This window comes from Tiliqua scincoides, chromosome 1 (genome assembly GCF_035046505.1).
Source record: "Tiliqua scincoides isolate rTilSci1 chromosome 1, rTilSci1.hap2, whole genome shotgun sequence".
In the NCBI taxonomy this organism is placed as follows: domain Eukaryota; kingdom Metazoa; phylum Chordata; class Lepidosauria; order Squamata; family Scincidae; genus Tiliqua; species Tiliqua scincoides.
In genome coordinates, this window is record NC_089821.1 from 131,852,131 (window position 1) to 131,878,316 (window position 26,186).

General features: G+C 42.6%; 1 protein-coding gene across 5 annotated transcripts in view; it reads left to right on the forward strand.

Annotated features, from left to right (window-relative positions):
* Positions 1 to 26,186, forward strand: part of AGAP1 (ArfGAP with GTPase domain, ankyrin repeat and PH domain 1) — a 389,814-nt gene that overhangs the window by 325,853 nt on the left and 37,775 nt on the right. For all 5 annotated transcript variants that reach the window (XM_066637277.1, XM_066637250.1, XM_066637243.1 and 2 more), the window contains 3 exons: positions 5,428 to 5,582; positions 8,039 to 8,129; positions 11,770 to 11,992. In XM_066637277.1, coding sequence (XP_066493374.1) covers positions 5,428 to 5,582; positions 8,039 to 8,129; positions 11,770 to 11,992 — 469 coding nt within the window. The remainder of the gene's footprint in view (positions 1 to 5,427; positions 5,583 to 8,038; positions 8,130 to 11,769; positions 11,993 to 26,186) is intronic.

Below are 26,186 nucleotides of genomic sequence, written 5' to 3' on the forward strand. Positions count from 1 at the left end.
GAAGGGTAATGGTCTAAGCTACCATGATCTCACCCCGTTGTAGGACACCACCGCATGTACACTCTGGTGACCCCACTCTCCCTCACAATACACTGCATATGTATCTCAAGCAAGAGAACAGGTGTGGGTGATGCTGTTTTCTATTCCTTGTTACACTCTCTGTTTCACCTTACTGCCCACAAGCAGCTGTCCCAACAGGTCTTGTGGCGACTCCAAGGGATGCCTATAACCTGCCTGCCTGCCTGCCTGCAGTGACCCCAGCTCTTGCTTGGAGAGGTTGCTGACCTAATTGTTCCAGTCAGACTGCTGTGGCCTTGCAAACTGCATAGCAGATGGTTGGCAACCTCACCTGCATGTTTCTTTTCCAAATGTTGCTCTATCACTGATACAGTGCAATAAAAACCTTGACTGGGTCACACTTTTTGTTGTCTTTTTATTAGCAGATAGGGATCCGTCTTTCCACCTTAGTTGCTTGTTACCTCAGTTGGCCTTTGGGTGGAATTCTGTGGGGGGGGGTGTCACTCTGCTCCCTGAGTCTATACCATCCTTTTCCCTATGACGTCTTGGTCTCTGAAGAAGAGGACGCTCCTCAGTTATCATGAGCTCCCTCGTGATCAGCAGAGGAACAGGAGGGGTAGCATACAGGCAGCCACAGGCAGCAATCAGGCAAAGCACATAGGGTGCCGCTGGATGGGATGCTGGATGACTCCCTGTGTCATATGCTAGCCCAGTGATTGGACCACAGAGAGCTCTTTTGGATAGGTCCAGGTGCTATGGCCTCCCAGTCAGGTGTGCTCATTTGTGGTGATGCAGTGTTAAATGCCAGAGGAGTTGCTTTTGCTTGTCTCCTGCTGTGGTTAGGTGATTAGAGCAGTGGTGTCACTGGAGGTTTATGTCACCTGGTGGAGGAGGCCAGCACATCACCCTCATGAATGACCTCCTCCCATACAGTGGGCGGGACAGTGCTCCAGACAGTGAGTGTGGTGATGCACCATTACTCCGCCCCTGCTGGTTTTCTGGCTATACCTTTTTATAGAATAGAGATATTTCAACACAGTTTGTTTCATTGTGTTCTGCATGAAATAACACATTGACTGATATATATGATGGTATTATTTTAAAATACCAAGATTTAAGAAATTTTGGCCAGTAGTGATCTCACCTCCTGTGCACGTCACCCAGTGCAGCCTGTGCCCCCCAGCAACATCACTGGCTTCGAAAACAACTTTGTGGAGTAGCTGGTGTGGGTTCTAGCTCCCCCTCTTCTTTTTATTCCTGTCATGGCCATTTCTGTCCAGTCATTTGAAAAGTGAGTGCCTTGATAGCAGGGTTGGGAAGAGTCGCAAAAGTGCATGTTTTTTGTTGACTCGTGACTCACTTGTGGAAGACTCAGAAAAGAACTCGAGTCAGAGCCCCTTGACTCAGCACTCATCCCATGCATGCAGACTCAAGTTGCCTGTGTATGGGTGTGCTTGCTCACTGTTTTCACAGAAACCTCGTAGGGCTATGATTCAGATAGGTGAGCAGCAGGGAGGTTCCAGCTGGGAGGCAGGGAAGGGTTAATGTTTTCCTTTTGCAGCTGAGTGGGGGAGGGGAGGCAGGAGCAGACTTTTTGCCTGCCTCTGATAGGAAGGAAGGAATTGATCATTGGACTAAGGTTTGATATTTTCTTTGGCTGAGGGAGGCAGAAGGAGCCAAGGGTGTTCTTGCCTTATGATTGGCTGCAGATGCTTTCCACTGTATGGCTAGTGGAGAGGGGAAAGTCTCACTGAATGATTAGCTGCAGTGGGACTACTTGTGTGTAGAGCTGCAAAGGATTGGGTCATCCTGGTAAACTTTGCAGCTGCTGCATGTAACCCTCCTCTCTTGTTGCTTCTGTCCCTGCTGCCTCGCAGTCCCTCCTGCCCTGTTTACAGATGGGATGGGGCAGCAGGGGGGTATTAAAGGAGAACTCCAACACACACACACACCCCAGCAGCAGCCTTGTTTTTTTCCGTGGCGGGCTTTTTAAAGGGGGCAGGGCAACTCGAGTCTTATCAAGTTGCAAAAGGCTGACTCAAACTCAGAAAGTGTCCCCTTGTGACTCTTTTTCGAGTTGAGTCGCATGGAGCAGTGACTCTAGACTCGACTCGAGTCAAGCCGCGCTGGATCTTCTCATCCCTGCTTGATAGTTAAGGCAAGTCCCTTGTTCCCACATATATTCCTTTAAAGGAATCTGCAGCAGTACACAGACATCTTCTTCAGCTTCTCGAAGAAGCTGAAGTTCACAACACCTCTCTAGCTGCTCAGTGATGGCTTCCTGCAAGCTTCTGTAAGCATCAAGCTTCTGGGTTGCCAGTCTCCAAGCTGCTTAGAGCACTGCCTCCAAGGAACGCTGGCCTCCAGGACCCTGAGTGCTGTTGAACTTCCCTTGTAACTTATTTTGGCTTTTCCCCTGGCATAAGGGTTCCAGCTGGCAGATGTCCCCACATGGTCTTGCCATGGAGAGGCTTCTGTGTTTGTTTTGCTTGGCTGCTCTCTTCCAAGGGAACAATCTTTCTGTCCTGGCTCTGCTCTATTCAAAAATATATTCCATGAATATATGTGCTTGTATGAGCAGGCTGAAGTGACTTATCCAATGGACGTTGGGGCTCCTAGTAGTTCTTTGCTTTTGCCTCTTTACTTCTGATGTCACTGTACTGATGCCACTATAACTTCTGTAGGAGGTGGGGGTGCTTTAGCATCCTTACGGTGTGTGTGTGTAGTGTCCTTGGGGCATCTCCCCATGATTGGCGGTGGTGCCTTTTGCTGTGTTGCCCATTCCTAGTGATGAGCAGGGGATTGCCCCTCCCCCCCACACTGGACATTCATTTGCCCTGACCCCATCCCTGCTAAGTTCACCTTGGCAGCACTTTTCTAGCTCTCAGTGTTTGAGGCTGATTAGATGTAGTGATTGGTTCCTTGGACATCACACTGATAACACACAGATGTCACAAAGATGACTCACTGACGTCACAGCAATGACATACAGATGTTAAACAGGTGATACACCAACTTCACAGTGTTGATATACAGATGTCACACAAATGATACGCCTATGACACACCATTGTCACAGTGATGTCACACTGGTCAGGACGCTGCTCCATGGATAACAAGCTATGTTGGTGTTTACATGAACACTGGGGATGTTACTGCGAAGGACTGTGCCAGCGTTACTTTGCCAGGACAGGCTTGGCATGTGGCCCTTGTTTATTGATGTCAGTGTGCTATTGGTGTGAAATTGCCAGGTGGGTTTAAGATATAATGGATGCACCAGTGTCCATGTGCCATCAAATAGAATTGAGCCGTTGGAAGTAGTCATATAAACTGAATGGATCAAATTCAGGTCAGCCCTCCTTATCCGTGCATTCATAACCTGCAGATTTGACCAACAGCAGATCAGGAGGGCCTCACTGTATCTCCCAAATGTGAAAGAGTCTTGACGCAACGTAGGTCAGAAGGGCTCCATTTTACCTCCCGAATGCAAATGGAAGAGAGGCCTTCTGAGGCACAGGGAGGATGCACACAACCCCTCTCCACCTCAGAAGGCCTGCTGGAATCCTCTTAGATCAGGGGTGCTCAATAGGTGGATCGCGATCTACCGGTAGATCGCGAGGCAAAATGAGTAGATCGCGGAGTGCCGACCCCCCCCTTCAGGTGCCTCTGGGAGGAAACGCTGGGAGTAAGGCCCATTTTACTCAATGGGGCTTACTCCCAGGTAAGTGTGGCTAGGATTGCAGCCTCACAGCCTAATCCTAGGCATGTCTGCTCAGGAGTAAGTCCTGTTATACTCAGTGGGGCTCAAGGTACACCAACATACATTGTACACATAAATGTTATATGTTATGATGGCGCGAACATTGTAAAAAAAAAACTCTGGTAGATCTCCGGGCCTTGCTGGGTTTCAAAGTAGCTCTCGAGCCAAAAAAGTGTGAGCACCCCTGTCTTAGATGCTACCTCCCCACGCCTCAGAACACCTTGACCTCCGTGTCTGAGCTCAGAGCTCACTTCCATCATTCACTCACTTTCTTTGCTCCTCCTCCCTCTTCTTAACTATATGCTTCTGTGTTTTGAAACAGGAAAGTACCATACTGGGGATCAGAACAAGGAAGCTGGGCAAGTACCACCTTCATTCTGAAAAAAGGGGGAAAGAGTGCTTCCTTTTTTGGAAGTCACATGCAACTTCTCCCAGTTTCTATGTTCTGGTCCCCACTCTGGTAACTTTCCTATTTCAAAACACAGAGCAGTATGGCGATGAAGAAAAAGAGGGGAGGTATAAGGACAAACAGACAAGATGAAGCTACTACCGAGGAGTAAGATGGACACAGGGTACTGCCTGTGCCCATCCACTACTTAAAGCAAACTGTTACATTTCATTATGCTGAGCCCTGAGCACCTTCTTCTCTTACATTCAGTCAAAGTAGCCATCATTATTGAAGGTTGCTTACTGCATTATTTTTTATTTCAGGCTGACTCTGAAAACTGTTCAGAAACTTGCATAGTCAAAGACAGCGCCTGCCTCTTCACAGGGATGGGTTAATGGGGACATGTTGCACAAGTGCTTCTTCCTCAATTCCAGATGCTGGTTTTGACATTAATCTGTAAATAAATGGTGTCCTACCTTCCTTTAGGAGCCTAATCATGTATGATGTTCTGTTCTGATTCCCATAATCAGATGCAACTCAAAGATGAGGTTTCTTATCTATCTTATCCTTTAACTTTTCTACTTATAGTGCACCAAGAAACATTGAGGACAAGTCTGAAGTTATTTTTGTTTCATGGCAGTGTAGTTGTCTTTTGCTGTGTCTTAGAGGCTGTGTGTTTGGTTTTAATAAATAAACCCTTGGGTTTTTGTATTACCTGAGTCTACAGCAAGTTTTACATCTTACTTTGTGTGAATATATGATACCGGTGAGTAGTGATAAATTTTAAATAATATGCTAAAGTTATATTTCAAAAATATCTAGCCACCATCATAGAGTCAACAAATATCCAACATGGAATTCTGTAGCTCTTCCATATCCTTTTTTTTTTTTTTTAAATGAAAAACCCTTTGCCCTGCTGTCATTAGTCTGCAAAAAATTGCTCCTCCTTCCTGGCCCTGAATGTTTCTCTGTGATGAAGGAAACCATGAAGGCTGTCTTTTTTGCCTGCTAATGGGGAATAATTTGGAGGGGTAATTTTTAGCAAATAGGTATCAGAAAAGGAAAGGTTTGTGCTGCATTTTCGCATTCCCAGTCGCACCCTCCCAAATCACTCAGGCAAAAGGAAGCATGGAATTCCATGCCCTATCTAAGGTAGCCCTCAACTGCTATATGGTGTATGCATTCTACTGAAGAGCAGATTATTCCTTGAAGCAGTTTTTCCCATTCTTATTCTCTTATGTCCCCTCCCAATTCTTTTTCAGAACAAGAAGAAAATTTTGAATTTATCATTGTATCCCTTACTGGTCAGACGTGGCATTTTGAAGCTACAACCTATGAAGAAAGAGATGCTTGGGTACAAGCAATAGAAAGTCAGATTTTGGCCAGTCTGCAGTCATGTGAGAGCAGCAAGAATAAGGTTAGAAGCAAACCTATCTATGGGAATAAATTCATGTCTTTGGCATATAGAATATCTGGGAGAAAACACTACCAGACTTACTGTGTTGCAAATAATGTGTTGCCTGTTTTATCCTGGTGTATATTTTTTCTTAAAGAAAATATTGCCTCACATTTTGAAGTGAATCATGAACTTCATTATATTGTGATTGCTGCTTTTAAATAGATCAGATCAGAACCTTTATTGACATAGACAGACAACACAATATAGTACAACATAGTATAAAAACAATGCACGAAAGGGAAAATAAAAGACCCATCCAGCCCTCATAGTAAAAAGCAAAATTGTACTTTGTTTAACAAAGTGGCACTCAGTTCAAAGCATTAAGGCTCCATGAATGCCAGCATTTCACTGCACCTCTGAATAACAGAATTAACATATTTGATTACCATCTTAGTTAATTCCTTATTGGGCCCTGTTAAGAAGTAGCAAATTTTATCCAAATCAGACCAACCAGAGAGAAACAAATTTAGATAATATAAGCGCAGATCGTGGTGCCTAGTGCACTGTAAAAGCCTGTGCTGTAAGGATTCAACCACTCCCAAGCCACATGCACACACCCACATCTCCGCAGCAAGTCCACAGTATCTGCCATTAGAAGGTACAACATTACTTCTGGCCAGGGTAAATAACCTTCGATCTTGTGGATGTTCCAAGAAATATAAATAATCTGGCCTCCTGCCATAAGAGCATGGCAGTTGAAAATGTAAAGGAGAACAAATCTTGAAGGCAGCATCATGCTGGAGTTGCCTCTCCATATCCAGGAGCCTTACTTTCAATATATTGAACACTTGGGTTGGAGGTCTTGAGCCCAACAGATTCATATTTCTTAATAAACAGAGCTAGGCCTGGAGAGGATGTAGGATCGGATAGCAATGTCTGGAGTAATATCTCCTGGTCCAAAAGATAAGAGTTCCTCACCTAGAATTTAAATTTTTTTTAGCCAGGTCAACACTTCTAGTTTCTACTGACACAGGGCCACATAGGAAACACAATGTGGTGCTCCAAATATCTTATATAAAAACTGCACCTGAACCCTCTCTACTGAGTTGTTAAATCTCAACATCCAAACAGGAATGCCGTATTAAAACTGCAAGATGGATTTTGCATGAAATATCTGCAGTGCTGCTGGGATGTGGGAGTTGCCACATCTGGCAGCACATATACTAAAATTGGAACAATACTTTTAAATATATCCAAAATTCATGTTCATATTTGGAAGGCATTTAAAGTGCATTTCTTAAAATGAAACTGTTTTTCTTCTTTTCAGCTTTTCCTGGAAGCTCCTGTTTCCTTCCTTATATGCCTGTAAAATGTATGCTGCTTAAGTATACTAATGCAGAAATTATTCAGGGTACTGTTGTGTGTAAAGTCTCCACCTTAACACATTTCTGACTTTTTTATTCTCCCCCCTAAGCAAGTGCTGTTAAAGTATTATCTATACCTTGCCTAGTGAGTCCCTTTTCCTTATCAGCCGTTACTTAAAAATAATATATTTATCCGATAGTCTCTTCAGAATTATGATTTTATTAATGAGAAAAGGAGTAGCTCCTTTATTCAGTGGCTCATAGTTGTTTGACAGTCATAATTTAAATGAAAGTGAAATGAGACATTAAGGCAATTTCAAAATTTCTAAAGGAAAGGAGCAGATTGGGGAAATCAACAGCAGGCAAATCAAGCAATGGCGGTGGGATGTTTTGCAACCAACTTATATTAATCATTACAGGGTTCCAATTTAATTCTACAGCAACAAGTTCTTAATCTGATAGCAGTTAGTCCAGCCTCAGCTGGTGTAGAGGCTGAAAGTCACTCTCAGTAGAGATTATCTCTCTGGGTCAGAGTAAAGGTCACTGGCAGGCCACTGCAGAGAGCCATTATGGCATGATGCAAGCCATTAGATCAAATCAGATCTTTTGATGATAGGGTGTTCTGTTTGCCATTGCTCAATGGCAAATTTTCTCAACCATCAATAACCATGAAATAAAAGTAGTATGGCCTGTAGAAATTAGTTTAATTTTATAGAGCATCTGTATAAAAGCAAGTGGTTCTGTGATCAGTTTAGTTATTAACGACCTTCAATTTTGAACTTGTTTTACTTCTGACACCCCCCCCCTCCCCACTGCCATTGAATTCTAGGCATCCTGTGCTTTATTTCCTGGTGGTTTCATAAAAACTTGAGCTGTCCGAAACACAGATAGAAAATTGTGAGCGGCTCTTGTCAAGCACTGAATTGCAGTACTTAAAGATGCTAAAGGATCAATTCTCTGAGAGGCTAGCCAAAGACATCAAATTCCATGATAATGTTCATTCAACCTTGGGCTGAACTCTTTCTTTGCTTTTCACCAGCTGACAGTGTTGTCTATGCCTTTTCTTTGGGTACTTATTCCTTGTATGTATGTTTCTTTAAATATACACAGTCCCGACTGACAAGTCAGAATGAGGCCATGGCCCTTCAGTCAATAAGAAACATCAGAGGCAATTCTCGCTGTGTGGACTGTGAGGCACAAAGTAAGTACAATCATTTTTACACAAGGAATGTAACTCTGGGCTACATAAAGCTTAGACAGACTCTTTGCTTCAGTGTTTTGTGAACACCTGTTCTGGTTCTTGCCCTCTTGGTATTGTATTCCATGTTCCTTTTACTTGTTAGTGTTCATTATGGAATTTGATTTGTGTGGCAGATTCCTATTAAATCCTAATTAACACATGCTGCTGGGTTAGATTAAGACCTCATTTTTGTCAGTACTGACCTGTAACACTTTTGAGGAAGGTGTTGTGTTATTCCACATTTCTTTTCAACTTAGTGTGCTGTTATGTTCTGGTACAAAGAAAAAGGTGTTCTTAGGCATTTTGGTCTGTTTGTAAACTTGCTTCTTTTTCAGTTTGATGCCAAGGAGCACACAATATTTGAAAACTAATCATGAATTTTGTTTCCGTGTTGTGTATTTGAATGATTTTTTTTTTTAATGGGCTAATGGCAGAGTGCTGGCCAATATACCACAAAATGTGCTGATCAGATCAACACTATTTGGTCATTATTTCAACAGTGTATCTCTTTCTCACTTCCTGAATCTCTGTCAGAACAGAACAGGGAAGCCTGAGATGTTAGAATAGATTTCTTTTTTAAAGTTGAAAAAAATATCTCTGAATTCATGTTTTTTATTTCATGATCACATATTTAACATGAAAAATAGTCAGGTGAAGTCTACCACCTGCACTTTTTATTTCTGTTGCTTGAAAACAAAAATTAGTAGTATATATGTGTGAAACCCCTTTGTTTAATCCATGGTGCTTACGTGCAGCTGCTATTTAAATCCTTTAAATTTATATCCTCTGCATCCCATTTCATGGCAGTTTTTAAAAAATATTTGTGGTGGAATAATTGTTGTATGCTGAATTTTTAGAAACAAGGAAGGAATTTTAAAAGACCACACTGCTTTAATTGTTTGTTTTAGACTTTTGTTGCACCAGGCATGAATTTCTTTGTTTTTTATTCTAAGTTTTCATTGCTACCTTTAAAAAAAAATCTAGTAGTATTGTGCATTTGATTTGCACAGTTTTTATCTGGTTGTGTTGTGGCTCATGCTTAGTCTCATCAGGACAAACAGAATGAACTTTAAAGAAGTCTCTTACAGAGTCTTTGCTAAACAACTACATTAAAAGAGCATCATGTAACAGATTACAGATTAATTTATTTAAATAAACAAATTATTTAATTAGTTAATTAATTTAAAAATAAATTTATTTATTTAAAATTAATAAATTTTAAATGTTGTACTTGATCATACCTTGTATTATCTGCATATATGATTACAGCTAAACCATGAGAATCAGTTAAAATGCACCAGATTTTTAACAAAAAAAATCTTGAAAATGGAATTGGAATTGAAGCTTCCCCTTTTTTGACACTATATATGATAATGAAAGTGTAGAACTTCTAGTGCTGAAATATTAGTCAGAAAATTACCTACAGGCCAACATTGTACATCATGGTTTCTTAAGATATGGTATCCTGTAACATACTTTGAGCATTAATTTTTTTAGCTTCAGTTGCTCTGCTGTAGAAGTTATTTTTGTTTTCTCGAAAGACATAAATGAACACCTTTGTTCCCAGTATTCCTGGTTATTGACTTTAACGTTTATTATTTTATTATTATTTAAAAGCTTTACACCCCACGTTTCCTTTGTCAGAGAAGATACCCAAGACTGCTTAAAGCTTATAATTATTTCAATCAATACCCAAGCAGTTTTTAAGCTAGATTGAAGAAAGAATATAAAGACCACCATGAACCTGGTGCTTATTCAGTTTAGACATTACAGCACTGCACATGTGACCTGACATTTAGAAAGTGTCCATTACACGTAGGATGTTTTTCTTGAAATTTTACACCCTATGAAGTAAGTGCAAACTGATCTGGATCCAGGCCCTCAGTCAAGAATGAGACCATAGCAATAGGATAGGGGGTCTTTAGCCCTACAATCCTGCCAAAACCCTGATTTGGATCAGGCCCTCCAGAAACCATTAAACGTTTTCACAGACATTACTATGTGCGAAATGATCTGGACTACAGGGGGTAAGGTTATACTCCCCCTACCTCCCCATAATGCTAATACTAATTCAGTACCTTCACATGTGCTATTTACAGGGGGGGAAAACAAGTACAGCAAGGTCAGTGATGCAATTAAGTGAGGCATGATGTCACTTACTTTAAAAGACTAGAGTAGCACTAGAGACTGAAGTTGCATTTTGATTTGATTTTTTTAACTAATACATCAGCTTGATTTCTAACCACTATTATCAGGTAGAATGTATTGTATGCCTTTTCCCCATCATAGTGATGGTTATTAATGGAGCTAATACAATACGCTCCAAGTAGAGACTTAATGGATTTATTTTCCTTTTTTGCGACCTTTTTATCCAAAGTTGTCTAACCATTTTTTTTATTCTAGTGCAAGGTTGATTCTAGTACAAGTTTAAGAATTTTGTTATATGTCTGTGAGCAAATAAGTTAAAACTTCAAATACAACTTATTAATGGTTCTTTAAGCAGTGTCGGGGCCAAGTCCTGACCATGGGCCTATGTCCTCTTGAGGTTCAGTAGCCAATTGCCGATGCACCCAAGTTAAAGAAACTAGAGTCACAATGCTTTTTGAAAGACTTTGCTACCAAAAGCTTTTGGCAGAGAGTCCCTTGGGGAGAGGGCTTTTAGGGAGGTTGTAGGAAGAATTAGGAAGTGCTCAGGAATGCATCTCCTCCCTCTCTCAGCCAGAGGCCACTGCATCCACGAATGTTCCTAAGTAGCATGACCTTTGCCACTTGGGAGCATCCATTGAGACAGGGAGGAAGCACTAGCTCAGACACTTCCTCCCTCCCTTAAAGAGGCTAATACAGACAGGCTGGTAGGTGGTGAACTTCGTAGAAAGGAAAGAACAAATGCTCACCCAGATAGTCATTACAGTCCCAGCCCAGTTATGTGTGGGGAAAGATGGAGTGAAAACAGAAGCATCGGCAAACTGCAGGTTGGGTGTTCCTTTAGCCCAGTGGTTTTCAAACTGGGGTGTGTCAACGCCCCAGCCTGAAAGACCTGGGCAGTTTTCCCTTAAGGGGTGGGGAGAGGGGGGAGGCAGAAATGCGATACACAGTATTGCGCCTCTGATCTGGGCGCAGGGGCACGCTGCCACACCACCACCACCTGCAGGAGTCTCCCGGGGGTTGGGGGAGCCCAGCACCAGCCTCAGCAGGACTCCCCACACAGTGCAGAGCCCTCCAGAAGATGATCGCAACCACTTCCGGTTTTGCGATCGAGAGACAGGAAGATCGCCTTCAGGAGTGCTCTGTGCTGCATGGGGAGCCCTGCTGAGGCTGGCGCCAGGCTCCCCCAACCCTGGGGAGGCTGCTGCTGGCAGTGGTGAGTGGCAGCATGCCCCTGTGCCCAGATCAGAGGCGCAATGCTGGGCATCACTTTTCCGCCTTACCCCCCGCCCCCACTGCCTGCAGCAAACACTTGAGAACCACTGCTTTAGCCCCAGCCCACAAAGTACCAAGGTGTTAAGTGGTACATGTGTGCACATACAGTGATGAATCAGGGTCAAGTTATAAGAGCTTTTAAAATGTGTTAATTTCATTGACTTGTTTGCTTTTTCCTCAGATCCTGACTGGGCAAGCTTAAATCTGGGCGCGCTCATGTGTATTGAATGCTCAGGGATACACCGGAACCTTGGCACACACCTATCACGTGTCCGATCACTTGACTTGGATGATTGGCCTATAGAACTCATCAAAGTGATGTCGTCCATTGGTAATGAGTTAGCAAATAGCTTGTGGGAAGAAAATGTCCAGGGACGTGTAAAACCCTCTCCAGACTCCACAAGGTACGTTGTTTCAATATGCAATATATGCACTGAAAAAGCAGGTGTGTTAAAAACATCTAACAAAGGTTTTAAAAAACATGTGGTGAATTTGAAAATCCATATTTTGAAATCACCTAAATTGATGTACTTATTTGCCAGAGTAATGTTGGAGCTGCTGGACACTTAAAAGTTGCCTTTTCTGAAGAACACAAAATTTGTCTAGCCTATGAGAGAAGGTACAAGGGCAACAACTCCTCTGCAGGAGCTTCACAGTTCTGTGTGAATCTGATCCTCGGTTTCACATCCAAGTCCAGTACTACCTTCTGTTAGTGCTTTTTAACCATTTTGCTGCATCACATTGGTGTGCCACAAATGGTCTGCAAGTTTGCCGTGGGAGTTTAGGGGAGGACCGTATATTATTACTGCCATTGGGGGATTGTCAGAAAATTGATTGTGTGCCTTGACAATTTTAGCACCTTGTCAGTGTACCATGAGAGGAAGAAGGCTGAAAACTGCTGTATCATAGGTGCTTAAAACACAGCTGTATCCTGCGCTGTGTCCAGTGCAAGTTTGATGCTGTCTGAGGCTCTGCCCAAGGCAAGGGGAAACTTTCCCCCCTACACCAGAGAGAGCCGCAGCAGCCCCAGTGCTTCTACTTGGATCTGTGCCAGCTGATGATGTGGCAAAAATCTGAGCAGCCCAGGACTACCCTGGGCCACCCGGGAACGGGGCTAGGATATGGCATAACTGCTGGTTATATGGCATAATTGTCTGATCCTGGCCCTGCCTCCCGCTCCCCGCCTCCTTGCCCCCAGGAAGACCCACCACCCGCCCTCCCCCACCCCACAACGCCTCCCTTCCACCTCTTCCCCACCCTCCTCATGACCCCCCTAGACATCCACGCTGGCCAAGCTCGGCTGTTGTGAATTCACCTCTTCCCAGGGCTTGGGTTGGTGCAGAGAGGGCAGAGTGGCATGAAAGTGTTTTACAGCACTTTTGTGACACTCTTCAGCCAGCGAAAGGGACTTGGCCAAACTTGGCAAAAGGGACTGGCCAAACCGGGGGGGGGGGAGATTGGGATTGCGCCCTTAATCATCTGCGTCTAAAGCTTGAAGTCAATGAAAGGAGTTGACTAAAAATAAGTTAATGGGGCTTTACAAAGCTATTTGTCCAAGTCCCAATACTTATTGTTACCTAATTTATGGAAGGATAAAGATATTTACAGTGATTACTGTAAATAGTAATTGAAAGAAAGATAAATAGAAAGATACTGTAAATAGAAAGATAGTGTTTACTCAAAAGTTCTATTGTGTTCAATAGGGTTTACTTCTGGGTAAGTGTGCATAGGATTGCAGCCTGAGGTCCCATCCAACTTTCTAGCATCGATGCAGTTGTGCCAATGGGGCAGGTGGTGGGAGAGGCAGTAATGGAAGCCTCCTGAAGATAAGGGAATATTTCTTCCCTTGGGGCTGCATCAGCACTGGAAATTTGGATAGGATGGGACCCTTAGAGTCATCAACAAATATTTTTCCTTTTGGTCTTGAAAGCCATGTCTGTTTTTCTGTTGGTATATGGAGCAATCCAGCCTGTTAGCACCATTGTCTTTACCTGTTTTCCCTCAAGAACACTTCAGTACCTGACTTATTGGTGTTTTAAATAGTTAATATATTGTACCAGAGCAAACCAGATATGTTGCATGTTTCTGGGTCCTTGGATTGAGGTGAGCTCCACTACTCTCCAATCGGCAAGGGCAAGATTCCATTTGCCGACATCTCACTAAAAATCATCAGGTTTTCAAGTAAAATTATCTCAGGTTCCTGTCAGTGAAGTCTTTGCTCCTGTGACGTTCCAACAGTGCCTGTTCCAAACTCAGAGCATGTGAGGAAAAATTATAAAAAGGATTACTGCCTCTTTAGAGGGACACCCCAAAATTTATGGTCTACCTCACTCCTCCACTTCCATGCCATACCATATACTCAGTGAATCAAGGGAGCTATCAAGGGAGTCAGAAAAAGATGTGGCATAAGACCCCAAATATTCTGGCACCAACCCTGCTGCAGAACTGAGTTCCATTTATTGAGTACAGTAGTTAATAGTAACTACTATTAAAGCACAGCTTCTTTAATATTTGTGTTGGCTTCCCACTAACTTCTGGGTCCACTTAAACCTTATAATGTCTTTGCAGGAGTACCCTCTCCATTGTAATACTATGTGTTTATAAAATTATGTGTTTGAGTTCTGTGCCCCTTCTTTTTCTAAAGTTAGGTCTTGTGCTGTCGAGAACAGTGGTTCTCAGACTTTTTAGCTCTAAGACCCACTTTCTAGCATGGCAATCTGTCGGGACCCACCAGAAGTGATGTCATGACCAGAAGTGACATCGTCAAGCAGGAAAATTTTTAACAATCTGAGGCTGCAATCCTATCCACACTTACCCAGAAGTAAGCCCAGTTGACTATCATTGCTAAAAGCATATACAGGTCCAACCTTGTTATACACAGATTTTTTTATACATGTATTTGTCTCAACACGAATGGCCACTGCAAATGAGAAGGAATGTGCTGATCCCTGGAGAAGGGGAAAAATGCATCCCTTTAAAATCAGTTTAAAAAACTGAACAGTCCTTTAACAATAGCCTCCTTCATGGGGGGAGGGGCAGCTGGCTGACAATCCATCAATCCTTCTCTTTCCTGAAAGAAAGGTGATTGCTTTGCATTGGTGAAGGGAGGGACTGAGTGAAGTGCCTTTGTAAGTGCTTGGAGGAGGACTGATTGATGGATTGTCTTCTTAATGAATCTTATCTTACATCACAAAGGTCAGCAAGGTTGTTTTTAAATCACTGGAGCAAAGAAACTTTGTTTTTTAAATGGATTTGCTATAGTGCATTTTTTGCCATCCAGGTGAGTGCTTCAAAGGGAACCCACGAGAATAATGAGGCTCAACCTGTACATAGTAGCCTGTTCAAAGTACAGATTTGTAACATTTCTCCAATTACAGTCAAATCAAGTCTGATATATTAAACATAAAATATTGAAATGAATGGGAAACCACCAGAAGGCTCACAGCCCACCTACTGGGTCCCAACCCACAGTTTGAGAAACACTGGTCTAGAAGAATGCTTTATTTTACAAAACCTTTTGGTTTTAATCTGATTGGTCAAGTTTATCTTATTGGTGGCTTTAATATATCATTGTGCTGCTTCTATTATGTATTACTCCATAGAAAGGCAATTAATTTAAAATTAATTATATCTTTAAAATAAACCCTATATTAGGTTTTCAACATACAATGTTTAGTCACTGGACAAAAACCTATTTCAATTATCATAGACTACTCGTCAAGTACTGCTGTCCTATGGGCAGGCCTCCACAGGCCTCCAAAATTACTGTACTCCAGTAGTACAGGAATAAATGTTTTCTTCAACCTTCTTAAGCTTGATTTGGAGATGCAGAAAGTGTTTTGCATTCACAGCAGGAGCATTCATATTTAAAAAAGAAAAGCACTGAATTGCTGTACAGGAGCCCTTTCTACTTGTTGCTGTGGTAAGGATCTGGAATCTGAAGTAATGAATGCAGAGAGTATCAGTTAGAAATATCAGCCCATACTGAAGGGTATGGAAAATAATCCATTGATCTAGCAACTTGATTATATGCAGATAGTTTTTAGTGGTACTGGAAAGGTTGTAGTATGTTTTCTCCTGTAAAATAGGAAGTAGTTTGTTAGTGTAAAATGGAAACTGAAATGGAGCAGCACGTGCATGTTTACTGATGAGTAGGCAACCATGCCTTGGTCCACTTCGAAGGGCAGGCTGAGGTAACACAACACTACCAGAATGGTCCTGATCCACTGACTGCAGTCTCCAACCAATTCTCAAGAAGAAATTCCCACCTGCCAAGCTGACAAGGAAAATATATTGAGCCATATGGAAAGCAAAACTGATCCACATAAACTTGTGTTTACTCGCAAAGTTACCTTGGCTCTTATCAAAGGCCAGGTGAAGGGGATTGCAAGTCCACCAAAATGATCCCAATCTGATAAACTTGGAATTCAACAAACACTTCAGAAAGTGCCCCCTACTAAAAAGGATAAAAGCAGCAGCTTGAGTGGGTGGTAAAGTGAAACTTTTTTTAGTTTCATAATGCTAGATAGTCCCAATAGAGTGTCATTTTTAAAAGTGGATCCTGATGCTAAAATGTTTGGGATCCACTGACCTAGACTGTAAATGCTGGTCTCACCTTCTTGTTTGTGTCTATAGGAAGGGCTACATGCATGGACATGCTGCATGCATGTTCATTGACATTGGTTTTTGAAATTTGTGGGTTTTCCTACCCCACACCTGGCAGGAGATCCTATTCCACCCAACACTGATGAAGTGACTGGATCATAAACAAAAGGGTTCCCAAGATAGGGGGCTCATTTCATAGAGGCAGCCCTATAAAGCATTTCAATTGGTGATAGTGAGGAGTTTTACAGAAGGAGAGTGATACGAGCAAGAAGCCAGCTTTTCCTCTCACTCACAGTACAGGCTGAAGCAGGTCCATGATGCATCCTTTCGCATGTCCATGTTTTAAACTGTTTACATTTAAAAACTTAAACCAGCACTGCATTGAGCCTAGAAACAAATTGGAATCAATGAAGATGGAACAATATAGATGTTGCGTGATCACAAAAAATGAGTTTCTGCCAGCATTATAATTGTTGCATTTTGTACCGATTTAAAGTTTCTGGAACCCAGTAGAGCATGTTATTTTACAATAGTCAGTCAAGTTTTGCCTTCAGTGGCGCACTGAGTAGAAGTTGTGCAGAAGCACTCCTGGCCATAGCTTATTGAGGAAATAAGTTGTATCCAGGAGCATTCTTACACTACCTGTCTTCTACTTAAGAAGAGGGAATGCAACTGTATGTCCAACCAATAGAATATCTAGCCTGAATTCAGCTGAGACTTGATTCTCAGCTTCTTTTCTCATGTCCAACCTGTTGATGGTTCCAGACAATGATTCAGGACAACCTTCATCTCACCTGGTCAGATGGAAAGAGCTGGGTATCATCAGCATGCTTCCATACTGCAAGTCCCTGGACAATCTCTTCCAACAGCTTTTATATAGATGTTAAATTGCAAGGGAGAAAATATAGAATCCTGTAGAACTCTGTAAGGCAAAAGCAATGGGAAAGAACAGCAGTCCCCCAGCATTACCTTCTGGAATCTACCTTCAAGGAATGACTGGAGCAATCATAAAACCGTACCTCCAAGGCCCATTACCACTAGGGATCCCAGAAGATGCCATGCTATCAGATGCTGCTGAGTGGTCCCATATTTTATTCCATATTTTATTCATAGTTCAACCAGCAGGATGACCAAAACCACCTTGGTTCACATGACAGGAAACCCCTATTTACAAAAATAAGTAGTCATAGTATAACCAAGGAAAGGTAAGTTAATTCTCAGGTGTCAGGACCCCAAATCCAGTGAGACCCCCAAACAGCAATAGAATTCTACTACAGCCCTGGCAAAGACAGAGGCCCCAGGGAGTCAGCCCTTCCATAGGGACAGCTAGAGTCCCCCATCCCAGATGACACCACGCCTAAGGAGCCTGCAATCTTAAAGGATCCTATGTCTTTCCAATAAAATCTCCACCCCAGCTCTAGAGCCTCCATCATTACCTCCAGAACCTCAAGAGCAAAGTCAGTCTAGAACTTGTCAAAGTCTAGAACTGGTGCCTGTTTGGGCAGGTCAAGGCTTTCCCTCTTCTAGCCCAATTAGGTAAGAAGAGGCATCCGTACTAACTGACTGAAATCCAGGAAGGATAGCAAGTCCACTGTACAGCTGTTTAGTCACTGCTTGATAAGTACTGGTGCAACAGCTCCATTGGGTTTCTCCTTGCCTAGCTTTTCAAACCCAGAATCTTTTGCTCTTATCCTGCTGGACAGCTCCCTAGCTTGGTCCAGGCTGCCCAGCACTCCTGCTTGCTTTTGTCTTCTCTCTGTGCTTGGTTTTGGTGGAAGCAGACATCAGTGATCTCTACCACTGAAAAAAGCACTGAAGTAACATGATGTAAATTTCAGGCCTTGGACAGATTTTGGAAAATAACTTCAGCTTTGTAATTTTCGCTACCACTGAAAAAGCGCAAATATTTCAATTGAACTTAACTTTACAATTTCAAAGTTATCTTTATAGACTAGTGATCAGAACCAGGTCACTAATTATAACCAGGAGTAAAGTGGAAGCATGCTAGACTTGAAGTAAGACGTCATGTAATCCCCTGAAAAAAATCTAAGCAAGCAACTTGCAAAAGTTTACGTTAGTGATTTATGACTTGTTGATTATAATCAGAAAAATGCGTAGCAAGTTTCTAAAGTAGCTAAAAAAAAATTTTTAATAGGAGAAAGTTTCTAAAGCTATGATAGAAACAAGACCAGCTGGCTTCTGATTGTTGTCTGTGGACCACTGATTAGGTTAGCTTTAAAAAGCTTGTAATTGGCTCCAGCAATTACAAAACAGCCCTGAGAACCACTTCTCAAACTTCTGGAGCAGTGTGACAAATTGAAGCTGACTTCTGCAGAAGGAATATCGACTTCCTATTTCTAAACAGGGGGATCATTAGTCAAGAAAAGCATCTTTTAATTACTCCCAGGAAAGGGAGAAAAAAGAAAAATCTTTCAGTATAGATTGTGCAACAGCTGACATTTTTTCCCCATGTATATTCAATATTAAATTTAATGTCTAAGGAGCATTTGCCCTTAAACCCTTCCTTAGTAATGTGGGTCAAATTAGAACTGATCAATGTTATGACAATTAAATGAATTGGGATTCAAATCAAGCCTTTTTCTGTAACCCAGTTGATATTGATACCATTTAAGCTTGCACCTAAAGCATTGATTTTGACTGGTGTGGCAGTGAAAAGGTGTCTGATGAGCAGCCACCCTGGGAAACAATTTTGCTTGATAAAAGAATGTAGTGGTTTTGGAGAGCAAATGAGAAAAGTCAGTGTTTGAACAGGAACAGTAAAACTTATACATCTGTGTATTTGCAGTGCTGAACTGGGGCTAATTAATTAATTAATTAACAGTATTTATATACCGCTTTTCAACTAAAAGTTCACAAAGCGGTTTACAGAGAAAAATCAAATAACTAAATGGCTCCCTGTCCCAAAAGGGCTCACAATCTAAAAAGATGCAAATGAATACCAGCAGACAGCCACTAGAACAGACAGTGCTGGGTAAGGTGGGCTAGCACAGTAAGTGTGTTGGAATCCCAGAACAAATATCCTATACACATTTCCTTGCAAACAACATAACTTTAGAAACACATGTTGAAGTACCCATTTAACTTGAAATCTAAAAAAGTACATGTTCGTGCAGGTGATAGTTCAAGGAAATGGTGCAGAAATATTTTTTCTTTTACACAAAGCCCGCAAATGGTTGTGCTGTATCCATAATTTGCTTTTATGGATTTTAATTTGACAGGACAAAATTGTCTCTACATTTTACAGGGAGTATGCTCTATGGCAGGGCCTCTCGAACCCCAACCTGGGGGCCAGACACGGGGTTCAGTTGAATCCATCCATATGGTGAACAGATCTTTCTATTCCACCTCAGCACCACATGAAGTCCCCCTCATTTGGGGGACAGGAACTCTCTGGGCAGCCGAGTCTGCCCGGATGTCCTCTCATGCAGCCTTCTGGGATGCCTGGCAGACGATGTGACTGCCCAAAGCGTCCCTGTTCCCCAAAGGAGGTAGACTGCACCAAGGCAGAACAGAAAGAAGCAGTCTGCACGGGGACTACTTTTCTCTTGCTCAGTGGTGGCGAGTTTGGCTCCGCGAGTTTTATACCACCGCTGCTCTGTGGTATAAAAAACACAGTGTTGTATTCAAATTGGGTTCCAGAATTTGCAAGTAAAATTATATGCAAGTACACTTAGTTCTGGAAGATGCTAGCAGTTAAGTCTTCGACTTCTTTCATTACGAGCTTTAAAAAAAATTTCATGGGAAAACTGAGTGATCAGTAAAGCTAATATTATTGTTTATATTTGCACTAGCTTTTTGGTATCTAATACTTTACAATATTCCATATCTGTTTTATAGCACCACAAATTTTTTCAGCTGTTTTTCCTTGTTTTCTTCCAGATAGGCCATTCACACTGTCATTTTTCAGTGTTTATTCTGTTTAGCAATGGTCACAGGAAATGATAAGGTTCTTAATTCTGTGGGAGAACCTTTTGAATTAGAAGCTGGCAGTTATGGGAATTGACCTTTACCTTAAGACATGAAATCCAATATGATCCCCACTCACAAATTATCAGAATTTAATTATCTTAAAAAATATTATGCATGTGTAACTTGAAGTATTTAATAGTCTGTGTTTTAACCTACTAGAAAAGCAGAACTGTTTCTTAAGAAATTACCATTGTACACTGGTTCAAGCATAAATGAACCTATTGTTTGAAATGATCATTGTTTGTTTTGAAAATCATGATTGAGCTGCAGTGTGGTTTGTTGCTCCAACCAAGGTACTCTGAACACATTTTCCCCTGGAAGCAAGATTTTGCTCCCCATTGCTCACTCACCTTTGATGATATCTGTGCCTTTCACGGCTTGCTTAGAGTTGGGGGGGAGGGGAGGAGAGTAGTTGGAAGAGTAATTGTCACAAAGCCCAATTTCATTTGCAGCACATGTATTTATTTGGAGGTTATATCTCCTGCCTTTTATCTAAGTGGTCCTCACTGTGGCTTACAATGAATTGTAGTAATAATAATTTAGAACAGATACAGTGCAGCAGCCATCTTGATGATCTCTTTGCTTCTGCAGTGGTCAGAGCAGAACAACATAATGTTCATCCAGAGTGTTCATTCTAATGGGATGAACAGCATTCATTCATTCTAATGGGATGAACAGCAGAGTGTTCGTTCTAATGGGAGGGGCTGGGAGAGCAAGCTCCCTGGCAGCTGCATCTTCCCTGACCAGTGGCTGGGACCAGGCTGGTCATCGCCTTGCCATGATGTTCTTCCTGGGAAGCATACAACTTCCCATTGGCCCTTAGCCCCTTAGATCTGTAGTCCCTGGGCAACTAATAACAAAGGGCACATCCTCTGCTCATATATTTTTATATGCTGTCTTGTTAATGTTTGGTTTGCAAGCCTGGGAGAATCATGATGGCAGCAATCCTCCCACCACTGTTCCCCGCAAGTCTTGTGGCTACAGAGCTCCAAACCGGTCTCCATGCAGCATGGAGCAAGAGAACCTGGAAGTTGCCAACATAATCTCTGAGTGTCTGGAGCACCACACAGCAAAAGAAAGGGTCCATGTACTGGCATAGACTCCTTACAGGGAACATTGCCCCCTCACCCTAACTTTAAACTTTCAGGAAACAAACCTCCATGTAGACTGCACACAAAGCAACACAATTCTGTTGGTACTTGAGTATTAAATACTTGTAGTAGTAGTAGTAGTAGTAAGAATATTTTATACACATTTCCCACAAAACTAGCTCAGCAAGTGAGGAGGCAGCACCTTAATTCCTCCATTCTAACTGCAAGCTGTTTGAAGAAACAGCAGTCATTCCTTCTCCAGTCACCCACCTAATTATAGCAAAGAAACACGCAGTATTTCTTTGGCAAAGCATCTGAATCCTACAGCTTGTAGGATCCACGATCCTTAAGAATTGTATCGGGGCAAAAATTATGAGGGTCTACCCTCATGTATCACCAGTTCTATTCCTATTCCATTCTGGTATCTACCCATGCTTAGATCAACCTTGGCAAACAAAACTTCCAACTCAAAATAGGATTAAAAGGTCCCCTTGTACAGCGGTTTTCAAACTCTCTATGAAAGTTTGCACTGCTGTAAGTCTTTGCAGGGGTGGGGGGAGGCAGCGGGGGTGAGGGAAAGGCAGCAACGTGATCCCCAGGATCATGCCACTCAGGAGGGCTGCAGGGACTGGGATGCACTCACCAGTACCTGCAGCAGCCTGTCAGGAATGCTGGGAGCCTTGCGAGAGCACCTGCAGGGCTCCCCAGCTCCTTAGAACTCCCCAGCTCGTTAGAAGTGAAAGTGGAGCGATCATGCTCCACTTCCTTTGTGCATACCTTAAAAAAAACAACACTTTATGTTGTTCTTGACATCCCTGACCAGGCTTAGCTCATACTGAGCTTTAGCATTCCTGACCCACGCCCTACAAGACTGGACTATCTGTCTGTACTCCTCCCTGGTGATCGGGACTATCTGCCATTTTCTATACATGTCTTTTTAAATCTTCAACTTACCACAAAGATGCCTGTGCAGCCATTCTGCCTTTTTCAGGTATCTTGTCCCCTTTTCTTCTTCATAGGATTAGTTTCAGACTGCACCTGTAGAAGCTGCTTCTTCAGGAGCTCCCACCCATCCTGGGCCCCTTTTCCTTTTAGTTCATCAACCCGTGGGATCTTATGAAAAACAACGTTCCTGAAATCCGAAGTACATGTTTCACTGCATATTCCTTTTGTTTCCCATAAGATTGAGAATGCCAGCAGTTTGTGATCGCTTTCTCCTAGGGTTCCGACTACTTTGACCTCATCAACCAGTTCCTCCTTATTGGTTAAGATCAAGGTCAAGGATGGCCCCTCTTCCACTTTCTTGAAGATGAAGTTATCTACCAGGCACAACAGGACTTTATTGGTGCTTCCATGCTTGGCCGAGTTAGTCTCCCAACAGATATCCGGGTAGTTAAAGTCCCCCAATACAACTACTTCATGTTTCCCTGCAATGTCTGTCTGTTTCAAGAAAACATCATCCACCTCCTCCCCTTGACCTGGCGGTCTATAGTAGATGCCCACCACAATGTTGTGTTTGTTCCTTTTCCCCCTAAGGTTCACCCAGATGCTCTCCATGGGGCTACCTGGACCATTTTTTGGTATTTCTGAGCTGGTGTATAAATTTTTGACATATAATGCAACCCCTCCCCTTTTACCACATCTTTTCTTCCTGAACAACTGATCACCTTCTATTTGTGCATTCCAATCATGAGAGTTATCCCACCAGGTTTCTGTTATTCCTATCAAGTCAAATTTACCTTTACTTGCTAGAAGATCAAGCTCACCCTGTTTATTTTCCATACTCCATGCATTTGTACATATGTAACGTAAGCCCCAGAGGTTATGACCCAATGTGCCTTCCCCTTCTTTAGTTAGGCTGGGCCTCTCCAATTACACCGTGACACCAAATTACACCGTTACAGCGGTGTCCTGAGTTTTCCCATCTGGAGCACTTACCTGTGAAATAAGCTTCTAGCTCATGTCTCCAACCCCCTCCTCCTTCATTTTAAAATCCTCCTGATCAGATTCGCCACGCTTCAGCTGAAAACATGCACCCCTTCCATGTGAGGTGCAGTCTGTCTCGAGTCAGCAGCCCTTTATCCAGGAAGCACAATCCCCGAAGCCAAATCTCCCCTGATGACACCATTGACGTAGCCAGTTGTTCACCTAGAGCAGTGGTTCTCAAACTTGACCTTTGAGCCAAGGGCTTTCTTGCTGCTGGGATCCTCAAAGGTCACTGTGAGTGTCTCGCTCAGTCATCCCCTTCCGCTGCAAAGTTTGCTGGGTGGAGTATGCACACAAACTTCTGCCCAGGGTAGATTCTAGTAAGTGGAAACAGTCTCTTGAGCAGGTGGGTTATTCTTTTATGTAAGTATTTTGATGGTTTTGTTTGTAGTAAGTGGTTCCCACACTTCTGAGTACCAGTACCAACTTTTTAAAAGGTCACTCTCTTAGGACCCTCCCTGGGTTTACAAGACTATAAGAAAGGGAGATCTAGTAAGAAATGTTTTTATTTACTTATTTACAAGTAGTAATATTTTTATTTATTCCTTTATTTAGAAAGTTGAGCTCTTTGCAGGGCAATTCCCAGCTATCTTGCATACTGCAGGAGCAGCTCTTTGCAGGGCAATTAGCTGCTATCAGATTTTTTGAATACCTTCTAGGCTTGAAGCAATTGGTTATCTGATCTTTCCATCCCTGTGCTTTCATTGAAAGCTTTGCTTCACCCTACGCAATCTTCCAAAAATCAGGTTGTGACCCACAGCTTGGGAACAGCTGGTATAATGTATCTGGCTCCAGAAGAAGGTACCCTGTTCTGATGAGGCCACTATTCTGAGTAGTAGTTACCTTCCATGGGTGAAATGGCATAGTGTAAGGAAGGTTCAATGTACCGGTGGTGGTGATCTCTGTGCTGTCTAGCTTGAGGTACCTGGGAGTTCTGGATGGGTTTGGCAGTATAGCTATCCTACTGGTCTTATGTCTCTTATCTACAGTCGGAAATCTTGGTTCCCTTCTCGCCCAGAAGTGACAGTTCTCCAATCAAGAAGCGCCTTTGCTGATTTTGTCCTGCACGGTGGTTCTGCACTGGATCACTTAATATGGGTGATGACCACCTTGAATTTTCATTTTGTTTACTTCCCATCAGCAGTGGGAAGTGGTTTGGTCAAAGCCCCACTATAAGTGCCAGATTTTTTTTTTTAAAAGGAAGAGTACTTCAGTATGTGGATAGTTTGCAGTTTGAAATGGCACAGCCCAGATACACCTCAGCGATTTGCCACCTCAGTGAAAACTAGAGTTATAAATGATCTTAAGTAAGCACTCAAAGGGCCAGCATATGTGACAATCAAGTGGGGTACCAGAGGTCAGATTCCTTAGTGGACTACAAAGGACTAGGATGGGCAGATAAACCTAAATGCACCTGATCTTTTCAGTATGCAGTGCCTCTGGCAGCTAACTGACCTCACCAGGCTGGAGCTGACTGGCAACAGCCACTCCTGCATGAATGGATCAGTAGACTGGATGCAGTCCAAATTTTATTATATAACCAAGTGCATGAATACCAGGTGGATGTAAAGAGGAGTCCACATGCCAACAAAGCACTGGCCTGCTGAAGTTCAATACCTGATCTGCAGATAAGTGAATTTGTGGATACAGGATACGTGGATATGGGGACCCCGTGTATATGTTCTTCAATTGCATGTGCTCCTGGACATCTTCTTCACTGGGGGCCCCTACCAATTTGTGGCTCTCAGAAGATTCTGAACCATGACAACCACTGATGTCCAGCTGGAATGGAATTTACTTGTACCTATTCCAGTTTACTTGTACCTATTCCAGATGAGAATAGTGACAAGGGAAACAAGCTGTAAAGCAGCCGACTTTCTGCTGCTTGTAGCTCAGATGTAAACAGTTACATTGTGACCTTTCTTTGCCTTGTTAAATCAGATCATCAAATGATGGCGTAGTCATGTTAGTCTTGAATTTCTGGCATAAGGATGTAAGTACCATTACAGATATAGCCTCTGGGAACATTAGTACCTGTATCTCCAGTGTTTGTCAGGCTTTATTATTTCTTGCCATCTCTTTGCCTGATGAGGTCAGTGTTCTGTCTGTTTTGAATGTTCTTCCATGCTTGACACCTTTCCCATTTTAGAGGGGGTGGATTTTTTTTTTAAAGACTTTATTGTGATGGGCTGACCAGAACCCATCTGCAGTTGGGTGGCATCTGCTCCCCACATGTCACTTCCCTCATTAACAAGCAATTGAATTAATTAAATGCTACTCAGAACACGCATAACAAGCTACCGGCAGTGTCCAAATTAGCACTGATAATCAAGGATGATTTCCTTTATTATCCTGCTAAGTGGTGTGCAGCTTCTGATCTCCCTGTCTGCCCTCATCTATTTACATACCCCCAGCTTCTGCCTTTAGAAGCTGAGGTTATCTTACCTAGTTAATTTGCCACAATCACCAAGCATGGCGGATTGATATTCCTGCCTCTGCTGAAGCAAGCCCCCGTTCTCTCCCCCTTTTCTCCTTCCCCGTGCCTGGTCCTTTGTATCTCAAGCTCACTGATAAATTAAAAGCCACCCCTGTGGTCTCTCAAGTGAGTAATAGAGGCAGAAATTTCATTTTGCAACTGGCTGATTTAATGATCCAAAGGGTAATTAATGGCCTGATTATCTTAATGTTAAATATGTCCGGCAGCAATTACTGTGACCTCCCGCTTGTCAAGGTCCGGGCTGTGCTCTTCTTTCAATTAAGTTCTCTGGGGTTTAATGGTATGAATAAACTCCTCTGATTCTATCATTCCGGACTCTGAGATATAAGCGAGCTAGAGGCTCGTTTGGAGTTTTAATCAGCCCGTCTTCTACTTGAGTGATCAGCGTTAACAATTATAACAAGGACAGTTTAACTTTCTTCCCGCCCA